The sequence below is a fragment of the Rhinolophus ferrumequinum genome, chromosome 10 (genome assembly GCF_004115265.2).
Source record: "Rhinolophus ferrumequinum isolate MPI-CBG mRhiFer1 chromosome 10, mRhiFer1_v1.p, whole genome shotgun sequence".
Lineage (NCBI taxonomy): Eukaryota > Metazoa > Chordata > Mammalia > Chiroptera > Rhinolophidae > Rhinolophus > Rhinolophus ferrumequinum.
The window spans coordinates 48,081,099-48,094,425 of NC_046293.1; the positions used below are offsets into that span (position 1 = coordinate 48,081,099).

The 13,327-nt window shown below is 32.4% G+C and overlaps 1 protein-coding gene across 1 annotated transcript in view; it reads right to left on the minus strand.

Moving 5' to 3' along the window:
- Positions 1–13,327, minus strand: part of SCAF11 (SR-related CTD associated factor 11) — a 62,228-nt gene that overhangs the window by 17,955 nt on the left and 30,946 nt on the right. Inside the window, 4 exon segments of the mRNA XM_033116840.1 lie at positions 1,090–1,148; positions 3,069–3,117; positions 3,120–3,168; positions 6,228–6,305. Of these exon segments, the coding sequence (XP_032972731.1) occupies positions 1,090–1,148; positions 3,069–3,117; positions 3,120–3,168; positions 6,228–6,305 (235 nt within the window).

Sequence of the window (13,327 nt, forward strand, 5' to 3'; positions counted from 1 at the left end):
ACAGTTACCTGCAAAGTCTAACCATAAAAAAGGGATGCTAATGTACAGCAATGACATAGAGAAACAAAGAAGTTTGATATTTAAGATTCTTTAAAGAAAAGCAAAGTGCTGATCTAACCACTAAGTCCTTTTAGTGCAATTTCACTTTAATAGCAAATTATCAAAGACAGCACATTTATTAATCTGTAAATCTGGGGATCTATAAACCTGAGAGATCATGTTAAGTCCAATCAGAAAAAAACATAACGACAACCAAACTTTGTATTCATAATGTATAAAAAAAGAAGTTGATTATCATTTACTTTTAAGAACAATGAACTCATTAATTCTATCTATAAAGAAAAATTAATTGTAACCTAGCCTGGAAATTAAATGCTCCCCTTCTTGTTTACAAATAGTTCACACTCAGTTGTTCTTTAGAATAGAATAAACAGCCTGAGCTCCAAGGAGGAGTCACAAAGCACTCCTCTACCATTTTTCTCAGGCCCTGCCATAAACCTTTCCTGTATTGGAGAACTATGTACTAGATAAGAACAGAAGACAGGAATATTTAACTGCTCATGTAGATAAATACGTAAGAGGTGCTTTATTTCCAAAGTTTCAAATTAGAAGTGTGGCTAGAGGCCAAACCACAACTTCCTCTGGGAACTGTGAATTAACTTCTCACTGTCATAGACTTCCCTGGCTACTGCTTCCAGTTACTGGCCCACAAGGTAATTTATCCCATCTCCCCTAAGGACTTCTGCACTAATGAATGGAGTAAGACCACAATGTAGATTGCTAACCACTAAGTAATTGAAAAATACCCTTTTCTTCTTTTCCTTTCCCTCCCTCCCTCCCTTCTTCCCCCCTTCCTCCCTCCTCTTCCCTTCCTCCAAGCTTGGCATAAAAGCAAAAAAGGCAAGGAATAACATAAATGACTCTATGAAAGCAGTTTATGTAGGATTGAGCACAATGTACAGAGCTCAGCAGAGTTCTCTGCACTAGTGTTTTTCGAAACCAAAATGTTACTAGTAAGAACTTTGGCACAAGCATTAAAGTAAGAAACAAACAGAAAAAGGTAGAAAACAAAAGTAAAAAGCCACTTACTATGCATCTTCAAGTCATAAAGCTTTGCACTTAGTAGCTCTTCTCTTATGACTTTTCTTCTGTAAATATCAAAAAAGAGGTGAAATAATTAAGAGAAAATTGTCATTTTTCTCATTTACTTTCAATTCACTTCCCACCAAAATGAAACCCATTAGGCACTGAGTTTTAAATTCTAGCAAAGAAAGCATGACTAGTTGCCCCTTCCCACTCCAGTGACTTACAATGCAGTATTCACCACTAAGAAAACAAAATACCACTGCAATCCCATTCTCTAGAACTGGTGGAAAGTTTCACAAAGAAAGGATGGTCAGGGTTTTACTGCTTCAGAAGGGAGGCAACACTGAATGGATACTGTCAAAGTGCTACAGAGACCAGGCATATGCAGCAAACCTAAGATTGAGAGGAATGCTAGAAACATCCAAAAGACTGTAGAAAGAATGTAGTATACATATTCAATAGCTGATGGACTTGGGAGAAATCACTAAGAGTCTAACTTAGTGGGCAAAAGCAAATTATCATTTTATATGTTATTTTCGTATACCATCCCCCTACCATAAATCCATGAGAAAAAGCAGTTAAGCATATGGACTACCTTAGCTGTGTTAGACCCACTGGATGACCCTGTTGTAAGTCATACAGTGATGGCCACTGCACTCTTAGCAAGACCCAAGAGAACTGGGGTAATTCTGAGAAAGCACAAAAATACATGTGCATGACACTGTCACAGCCAGCGATAGGAACTATATTAAGAATGAAGACAGCAAAAGGTATTTCTTCATTATGCCTGGGAAAAGTGTACCACTATCCACTACGTAAACATAAGTGCAAGAATGAAAGCTAAGATACAGTTAAAAGAAAATGTAAATAAAATTTGCTCTAATGCAGCTAACTTGGGTTTTATGGGTGGGCTATTATAGATGTTTTATGAATCCCTTAAAATCACATACAAATTTTTGTCTGTAAGTATGTGTTTTATGACATGTTTTTCTGGAAAGAGGGGTCTACAGCTTTCTTCAGATTCTCAAAGAGGTCTATAACTTCCCAAAAGTTAAGCTCTAAAGAGCTATAGTGTTATAAATTAGCAGCATGATTCAATAACTCTCAGGGACTATTGTCAACTATTTTGGTAACTAAATAAATTTACTCTCTTAAGAAATTAGTGTTCTGATGAAAGGTATTAATGAATTACAGATTTCATTATGAATTCAATATGTTGACTTAATACAACTTTTGGACAGCTCTAAATGTATTTCAGATCAAAATGGACTTAAATTTTAAATGTGTTAGTATAACTTATCTCAAGTATTAATAAAAAATTAAGTTCCAGTACATTACTAATTCAAATTAGTTAAAAAATATGTTAAGTACCTATTAAACTCAAGCACTAAGCACTGCATTTCTAGGCAATTATGTTTTAACAGCAGTTAAAGAAACAAATCCAAACACGCTTTAAAAAATATTAAACACAAACATTTGTTATAGTAGGTAGCAAGTGTCAGCAAAATACAAAGAAATGAAATGAGAAGGATAAAAAGTGGTTTCAATATAACTGTCTCATGAAGAATGGTGAGCTATATCATTGATTACTTTCTACTATTTGTCCATACAGACTAGAGCAGTGCTGTAGTCTGTACCACTGCTCATCCTTTATAGGTCTATGATATGTACAAAAATGAGTAAGCATTCAGAAAATTTTATAGAAATTTTACACTGCTATAACATTTTTATTTTACAAAATGTATCAATCTAAAACAGATTAGAAAAAAACTAAAACTAAACAATTAATCAAAGATAGGGCTCAAATTACATTCTCAGATTTCAGCTTGTCCGTCCTTGAATTATCAAATATGTGCTTTAAAAGAAGTAATTAAATACATTTTAATTCTGCATCATTTAAAAAAAAAGGACTCTTTTTTTTTTTTACTAGCTCCCTTCTGGTTCTACACATTTCATTTCCACTTCTAAAGTTCATCACTAACCTCATGCAGCTTTTAGAATTTTCATGATAGGAGAGCTGTTTCTTAAAGAGTTTTCATTTTTCTTGTCTTTTGTTTCTCTCAATTGTCTTTTTATTTGAACCTATGAGAAAAGTAAAATCACCTATTTAGAGTGATAATCCTGCATCACAAATGATAACTTATCACTTTTTCCTTGAAAAGACAAAAAATTAAAGAAACAAAATTGTCAATGAAAGTGTTGCCCAAACACATACGCTTATTCATTCAAGCATGCCAAAACATAAATTTAATACAAACTCTGGGGAAACAAAATACTGAGAGACAGGCACATAAACAGATTAAGTGCTCATAACAGAGATATAAGCACAGATCTGTGTATACAGTAATGACTGAGAAGTTTACAGAAGACTTTAATGAGTAGATGATTTATGAGTTGGTCTTAAAGAATGAGTAGGAATTTGTTTAAGGAAAAAAATCTCTGAGGAAACAACACGGAAGCCAATGCAGATGGGGAAGATTAGCAGGATATGAAGTTGACGTCAAGTATTAGGACCAGATTATAAAGGGCCTTGAATAAGAAAATAATTGTTCAAGAATGCTCGTATAGGAATCAGAGAATAAGTGAGGTTTTTAAAGCAAGTGAATGAGATGATCAAATTTGTTTTTTAGGATAACTTGGGTAGTGATATGAAGAATAAAACAGTTAAGGAGAGACTATAAAAAGCCAGGAAACCAGAAGAAAGCTGTTATAATACGTGGTCTAGATCTACACTGTCTAAGAAAATAGTCACTCGCCACATGTGGCTATTGAGCAACTGAAATGTGGCTCGTCTGAATTGAGATGTACTGTAAATGTAAAATATACACAAGATTTCAAAGACTTAGAACAACAACAAAAGTAAAATCTTTCAATAATAATTCTTTAAAAATACTACATGTTGAAATAATAGATATGTTGGATTAAATTATAAAAATTTGTTTTATCTGTATCTTTTACTCTTTTAATGTGGCTACTAAAACATTTAAATTATAGAGTAGCTTGAGTATTATTTCTATTGGCAGAACCAGCTTAGATAGATGACAGTATAAAGGCCTACAAAGAGTTAGGAATGAAGAAGGAACAAATTTAAGACATTGAGAAGAATAGCAAAATGGGGCAAACAGAAAAAAATGGAAAACTCCCAGATGATTTTTGGATTTGTTAATGTTTAGATTCCTTTGGTATTATAGATGGAGATGCCCAACAAGTAGAAATACAAGTCTGGTTCTAAGGAAAAAGATCTAGGCTAGCCTAGTGACAGAATTTTAGAAGCCATACAAATACAGGTAGTGCTAAAAGCTTGAGAAGACTTAGGAGGAAAGTATACCCAGAGAATTAAAAGGAAGATCCTCTGAGTCATCCTAATGATTTAAGAAAAGGTAAGGAGGGCAGGGAGATGGCAAAGATTATAAAAGATCAGGTAAGTAAAACATACATACATACACACATACTTACATACATACCCATAAGAGAAGTATGTCCTAGAAGCCAAAGGAAAAAAGGTACTCGACAGCATTACATGTAGAAACCATGGGACTGGCCAGTCAGAGGATTATTCTGGCCCTTATTGACGACAGTTTTAGTAAAACTAAATGATAGAAGTGAATGTTCAATGGGACTGGGAACTGACTGAGAAAATGGAGTAAGCAAGTGCAGATGTCTCATTCAAGTTTAGTTGTAAAGGGAAAAGGGTAATAAAGTGAAGATTCAAAGAAACAAAGATCAAAGAACGATATTAAGAGTACATGGATAGTATCACATATAAGAAGTACCTTTTAAGTTTGAAAAAATTAGATTAACAGTGCACCAAACTTTCAATTTAAGTACAAACCCTATTAAATAAAACCCTTTTGTTCTAAGCAATAGAACAAAATTTCACAGGAAAATATCTTTGGAAACTAGCTCATGCTAATGAAATCTTTAGCAACATAATACAGTCTAGAAAAATACAGAACATGTCTTTTAGAAAAGTTATGTTTTAATTTTGATTATAATATACACATTTATATCTTTTCTCCAAGATATACACTGATTTGCATAGATACCCAAAGTTACACAATTACAATAAGCAAAATCACTTTGCATGTGTCATTTTATTTGAATTGCAATCTTATCTGTACATCGAGACTCATCTGTTAAAAATATATCAAAACAAATTATGAGAACATCCAATGTTTAAACAGTTGTATACTGCTTCCATATCCCTTCCTACTCATATAGACAGCAACTAAGTTGTCATGGACTTACAGTTTGTTTTTCTCATCAATGGCATCACATATGTATATACTGAAAATTCTCATCTTTTGCTATATATCATTCATGACTTGTTAGAGATACCTCAAGAAGTCTTTCTCATACATTTTACTTAACTATTCTTCTTTTCTCTTTTCACCTTTTACTCATTAACTCAGGAATACGTTCCTATTTCTTTTTTCTTCTGTTATTTGTAAGCCAAAAATAAATGCTTATAAATCATAATCATGGTTCATAATAATTAACATCAACGTCGTATGTTATTAGTGTGTGCATCTCATGCACCCGATTAGGATTAAGCATTACAATAAAACTATTTTAACTCATTTTCTTTCAAGCACCAGAATTTAAGGACAAAGAACCATTTTGCATTTAATTTTATTGGCTTAATAATAATATTATAATATTTTTTACGAAAACACACTTCAGATATTTTGGACTTAGATATATAGGGATTGCGTCTTTGAATCTAAAATTCCATTTCAAACATTTTTTCAATAGAAAAATGTATTCAAAACACTAGCCAATTAATAAATGTTTTTAAATACAGACATCCTAAAATTAAAAATATTCTAAAAATTCAAATATTATATAATGAAGACTTTATGTGAAACTTTTTTTAGAGCATCAGAGATCTAACACATTTTGTGGAAAATCATAAGGTGACCACCATGAATATGTTCTCTTTAGCGGGCAAAGAAAAAAAAAGATTCAGAAGTTCTGAATCCTTGTAGAAAAGTCTGGACTTGTCATACTGGGAAGGAATGATAATCACATATTAAAACTAAGTTAAACAATTCACAAATCTACTCAAACTAGAAATCTTTTAAAGCAAAACAGAATGAAGTTTATACTGTTCATGTTGCAAAATAAAATATAAGCCTTACCTTAACACAACCTTCCAGTGCACTGAATTTAAACACTGCCTGAAAGGGTTTTCGGTCAATAGGACATGAAGCCAGTCTCTGAAAAAATGAGTAACAAATTATAACTTTACAAATGTTTCTTTAGAAGAGATCAAAATTAAACTATAACAAACTCACTAAGTTTTCCACCGGAACAGGAAATAGAAAAATAATTTTTTCTTCTAAGATGAAATACTTTCTTCTGTCTATATCATGTCAGAGTAATAATACCTTAAATTTGTTTAATTTTTTCAAATATGTATTGAGCACCAACTATATGCTAGGTAAGTGGAATACAATGATAAAGAGAGATAAGATCTCTGTTATCGAGATAATACCTATTAAGACCTGCCTGTCCAGTTGAGAACTACTGGTATAATGAAAGCAGAATTGGGCTTTAATCAACAGCTAGCTCTGTGGATCTAAAGCACTTGGGCAAATCAGCTGTAAAAGGTCCCTCACAGATTTTCATATTCTATGAAAATATTTTGTTCCAAAATTAATTATTTTGAACAGTTAAACCAGAAATAACTGCATTGTTTTAATTATATACCTTAGTTTGTGTAAGTATTTCAGAGCTGCCTCATTCTTAACAGCATAGTAGTATGCTGTAATAGTTTTAATTTTATGTTTCCTTTTTTGAGTTAGGATGAACACATTTTCATTATTTTTAAGTTATTCAAAGTTGAATTTTTAAAACTATTCATACCCTCTGCCAATTTTTTTATTAGGTTGCTGGTCTTTTTCAAATTGAATTGTAGGTATTCTTTATAGATTAAGGGAAATTGTCCTTTGACCACTCTGTGATTCTAAATCAACTTCATTTTGATGTAAATATATTTCCTATACTTTCAAAATTAATGTGCAACTATAATTATTTCTGATATACTATTAAATATTTGTATAGGAATGGGTTTATATTATTTAAACAATTTAAGATGGAATATGTTGTCTACTAGGGTAGGAGGGAATATTCTGTAGCCTATGAAGAAAATTCTAAAAGGTGATACCTATGGGTCAGTAATAATTTAAAAATAACTCAAAAACTAAAACAGGCTTTTAAGAATTTAATAGTAATGGTCTAAAAGGTCAAAAATAGTAATGGATTTTTGATAAATCATTTTATATTCCCTAGTTAAAAAAATGTTGATTTTTGCCTTTATGGACTTCAGTAGCTATCAAGATATGCATATGCTTATACAAGTATAGGTAGATCAGACTGTGTGTGGCCCTTGATCATGTAACGCATTTTCACAAAGCTCGAGAGTCACTTTGGAAGCAGCCAAAATATAAATTGAGTTACTTTTATTACTCTGCTAAAGTTTAGTAAGTAGGCGTTGATAAAATGCTTTAACCACATCTGAATTAGGAAATGTGACCTTACTACATATTAAATCGGTTCAGACTGGTATAAGCCAGCGCAGCTTACTTCCAAGTACTATGGATTTAGGATGCTATTCCTTTCCCTACAAAAAACATAACCCTAAGAAGCTTTACTACAAGTAGTGACAAAGCTGTGCACATCTTTTTAATAATGCATTGCAAACAGCAATTCTAGTTCAAAGAACTCAACATCCTAACTATGTGATTGTTTACCACATTAGAATTTATTGTATGTAATTTCTTTAGAGGTTATGTTAATACATTTATTAATGCAAAAGAATATATAAAAGTAAAAACTTTCAAGTGCTTTCAAGTATTTTTACTGAAGTTTCAAATATTTTTATTTTAAGGTAAATTTTGACAAACATTCCTAAAAAAATAAAACAACAGTAAATGTTTCCTTCAATGTCTTTTCAAAAACTATCAAGACAGATGTGGAGGCTCTCGATTTAAATTCTACTTTCGTTATCTTGTCCTTGTGTAACCTTGAGTGAGTTACATAGCCTCTCTGTGTCACAGTGTCTTATTAGTGAAAATGGGAATAACAGAACTTATTTCCAAGGTATTTATGTGCATTAATGGAATTAATAATCTTAGAACAGTGTGTGGCATATAGTAACTATTGTATAAAGTCTTTTAAACATCATCTAGCTTCACTATACTAACAATAAAAAAGCCTAGTATATTAACAAAGAGAGAGAAAGACACACACATAAGTTTTCAATGACTTTTTGTTGGAATTTGCAAACTTCATGACATATGGAAATTAAAATATATCACTTTATTATGTCTATTTAATATGTAACACTTACTAAGATCCAAAGAAAGCCACTATCTATGTTCAAGAAATTTATTCTATATCGGATGTATTGAATCTTTCAAAAACTCTTTGACATTACACAATCCCATTTTCTTCTTTATTAAATTTCCTCGGTTGACATCAGCTAAATGGCACTCTTTCCTTTACAACAGGGGTGTCCAAACTGTGGCCCGCAATCCATTTTTAATTGGCCCGCAGCAAATTCCAAAAATATGTTTAGTTTACTTAAATAAACCAGGTGAGGTAATATGTACTTCACCTCGAGTGAGTGGCCCGGCTGTTTGTGTATTTTACCGCATATGGCCCAGGTGAAAAACGTTGAAAAAAGTTTGGACACCCCTGCTTTACAGTGTTCAAACTGACAGTTTTAACCTGAGCCATTCCATTTTGATCGGTTTCAAATAATGGGGTTCTGAGTAAGATTTTGTTTTTGTTCTTCTTTTCCTTAAGCAAAATTGCCATGGATTTGTCTAAGGTTTCACTGGAAGAAAGGGTTCCACTGCTATTACAAAAACAAAGAAAACAAAAAGAGTAGTTGCTGGAAAACCACTGCTATATATTATCATGTACTTACATTTCCCAAAAATAATCTAGTTAACATTAGAAAATAGGTTAGATTTTCTTTGTCTCAGGCTCAGCCATCAGAAAAATTTCTTAAAACCAAATTATCCTCCTCAAGTTAACAAAAGCATAGCGCAGAAAACAAGCTACCTAGAGTAGAAAAAATATCTTGCTACAACTACTGAGAAATGATGATATCCACTTCTGACCTTATAACAGATTGACAAAGCATTTCAAAGGGGAAACAGAAAAATTCAGTTATCCTCAATAAAGTTTTCATAGCATACTTCAATAAATTAAAACAGATTTTAAAAAATTATGATTTTAATTTTTTGTTAATGTATACTGTAAGAAAAGTATAAAGCTACTTTAACACATGCCAAAGTTCAAAGACATCATCATTAATAGACACTAAAACATAAATTTGCACATAATGTGATGATCAAAAGCTTTAATGGAAAAGTTTTACAAATAGAAACTAAAAAATGGTTTGTACTGGCCTAATTTAAGGCACCCCCAAGGGTATTTCACCCTTATATCCAGCAGATACTTATTCGGAAAAATCTCAAAAGACATTTTAATCATAGTTTTCAGAGTCTGTGTCAATAAACTACGTTAGTTTTAAGTTGTGAAGTTTTAAAAATTCACTGATAGACAATTTTTAACTAATACACCTATTCTGCTTAAAAATGTGATTTTAGTTTGGAGAAAATTATCCCAAATTTTCTGTTTTCTTTATATATAATGAAATAAATATCTTTTGATTATTCACCATTTTGATTCCTTAGATACAACAAAAATACCCTTCATTATTCAGCTATTTAAATCAATATGGCTTTCATTTCAGTACTTTTTAAAGTATCTAATTTAATTAGTTTCATAATCAAAGTAGTCCAATATTACCATTCAACTTTGGGATACAGCCACAAAATAGAACATGATCACGGCTTTACAACGTAGTGTGTATGTATTTAACGAGAGCGCACACATTTTACTGTGAATGCTCTGTACTAAGGTTGTATCAGTTAAGGAGGCAATTTTGATAGAGAAAAAAAAAATCTTCCTAATGATTTCAGTAAAACATACCCTAGTATTCTGAAGCGTTGTATATTCCCAGCTCAGACAAACCCATATTTAAATGTAAGAACAGGAAACCTTCCTTATTGGGAATTCAGGATTCTTGATTTCTAATATTTCTTGCTTCCTGTTGCTGCTCTATCCTCAATCACAAAGGCTGCCTACAGATAGCCCCTCCTAGAGAAAGAGAAGCAAGTGTTTAAATCTCAGTACCTATGCTTACAGGTAGGTTTGTCTGTTCATGGGAATCTCTAGAACATCTATCTCTCCCACTAACAAATAGAGCACATTATATAAAACTGCAGTTCAAAATAAAGATTTGATTTAGGAATGCACATCATTAGAGGTTGATACTTATTTTAAAGCTATTTACCAGGACCTATCCTTTCACATTGATGGTTCCAAGATACCCAGCTTGGACCTCTAAAGTGTTCACCTGAAGTCAGCCTACACGTTCCCTGTGACATTTAACCAGTTCTTTCAAGACAGTCCTTGTCAATCCATATTAGTGAAACTGGTTCTTTATAACAGCTTTCAGTAATGTATTCCTAAAGGACAAATGGCTGTCAGAGATAAAATTAACACCAACAGAGCATTTTATCTAACTACTCAAGGGAATCCTTTCATTTTTTCTCAAAGATACATTACAACAGTTGGGTAGAAATTAGTTTTAATCTTAATTTCTTTTCACATTTAATAATTAAAACTTTCTTTTCTAATATAAAAACATAAATTCTGTAAACTGCCTGTATAAATCAGTTTACAGATTTGACATTTAAACACTAGGCCATACGGAAATACACATTAATTTACCCAACTGGTAAAAATAGACTATTAAATGAAAATCTATTACATATATGCTTTAGGTAATGAGTGTTCAAAATGTAAAAATGTTCTTCGTCTACCGAAAGTTTTACCAAAGGATTAATCCACAAGGTGAAAACAATGGAGGACTTGGAAAAATGAAGTCACAAATTCAAGTTCTGGAGGAGTCAGAACTAGCAACCTCTTTAACCCACTTTAAGAATGAGAACAGACAGCCCTGAATCACCTATTGCACAGGTTGTAATAAATGAATGAAATAATATATCTGACAATGCTTTATAAAGATAAAGACTAAGAGTGGTGTACCACAGGTATGTTTAAATTATTATTCCCAGAGAAACTACATAACAGAGAGGTTTGGTTTAGTTCAGAATAAAGGAAAATTTAAATTTTAGAAAAAACTGATTGAAAAATCCAGACAGTAAAACTTTGCTGAATTACATTACTGAAAATAGTCTAATCACCAGTATGATGTCTATGTTTATACTCACTGCATAAAGGAACATCTGTATATAAAATACATCAGTAGTTAAGATATAAGTCAATTAGTCATATTTTTGGTTTTTTGGTATGTATTATTAATCCATACCCCTCATCTGTCTGCATTGAACACTGTTGTTTGACTTCTTCAAGAACTGTGTGTCACCATAGTATGACTCTTCATTTCTAGTCTCATGAGAGAAAACATACCTCTGCCAACTGTCCAATTTTGATTTCATCAACCTTACTTTCTCAAACTGAAGCTGTCAGCAGTTGATATGAAATGGAAGACTGAGATAAATAAGTTGAGGGAGGATAATTTCCTTATAGGAAGTTAATCACATTTAAAAATTACTTAAAAGAAAAATATTTTATATTATTTAAAAGATAAAAGAACCTTCGATGGATACCAAGAAACTCCTAATATATATATTGCATGTCCCTGTAAATAAAACTCTTGAACACTTCAAATATGAGTATTTCCAAATTCTCAAACTTTAACCTTTTAAAGGCCAAAGCTGTCACCACTTCTTGGCAATGTGTCACAATCATAAATCCTATCTCTTAGTGTGTGTGTGGGAAGGGGGTAGCTTCATGTCTATCGAGAATCGTAATTACTATCAGCTGTCACTACTACAGCCATGCGGCAAAGTTCTCTAGCCTTTGCCTAATTATCTACAGTCACATGCTGCTTAACTTATGGGACATGTTCTGAGAAATGCGTCATTAGGCAATTGCATCACTAAGAGATTGTATCCTCGTGCGAACGTCGTAAGTGTACTTAAACCTAGATGGTATAGCCTACTACACACCTACGCTCCATGGTATATAGCCTACTGTTCCCAGGCTATAAGCTTTTCTGTAGAAAACAACAGATTAAAGCAAGCACGAGAGAAAAATGATTGACTCGAGACCAGATACACATGTAAGATGTATGTGGCTGTGCCGGTGTAACACAGCTACTGTTTTACAGCAAACTAATAGATAGAAAGAGTACACTCTAAAATAATTATAAAAAGTGTAGTGTAGTATATCATAAACAATAGTTGTTTATCTTATCATCATCAAGTACTACGTGCATAATTGTAAGTGATATACTTCTTTTGACTGGCAGTGCAGGTTTGGTTTACACCAGCATCACCACAAACATGTGAGTAATGCGTTGTTCTATGACATTATATGATGGCTGTGACTTCAAAGCAATAGGAATTTTCGGCTCCATTATAATCTGATGGGATCTCCATTGCATACTCGGTCTGTAGTTGACCGAAACATCATTATGCAGCGCAGGACTATACTTTAAAACATGCAAAATCAGACGATCAAAGTTAAATTGATGGCAAGTTAAAAACTCTCATTGTGTTTAGACTGTTTTTGCTCCCAGTATAGGAAAACAAATAACTTCTGAGTAGCTGACAAACTTAGTGTATTGGCTCTATACATATTTCATCAGTTCAAAAGCCTCCTTTTGTTTAGTTTCCGACTCTCAGCTCCAATATTGATGCTTTAACAAAATTTTAACTTTCCTTAAATGTCAATGTGTCTTTAATTCAATATTCTATTTCTACATCATCATTAGTATTTTATAAACCAACAAGCTTAGCTATTATGAGTTCCTGAAACCAAATATAGCGACAGTGACATGCTTGACTTCAATTTGTTCTAATGTCCTCAAGGGCAGGCAATTAGGCTACGGGCTATGAAGACCACTACAGCTTCCATTATCTTGAATCTTTTTGCCCTAGGTAAAGTGGATTCTTTGAAATACCTAGAGACTAAGTTCAGTTACTTAATCAATTTAAAGTCCTTATATGACTTTCGTTTCAAATAACCAAGGAACCAAAATTTTAGAGCTTGAAGAGATTGCAACTGACTTTGACTTTGGATATAGATACTTAAAGAGCATAAAAAATTTCAGAAATGTGTCCAAAATAAA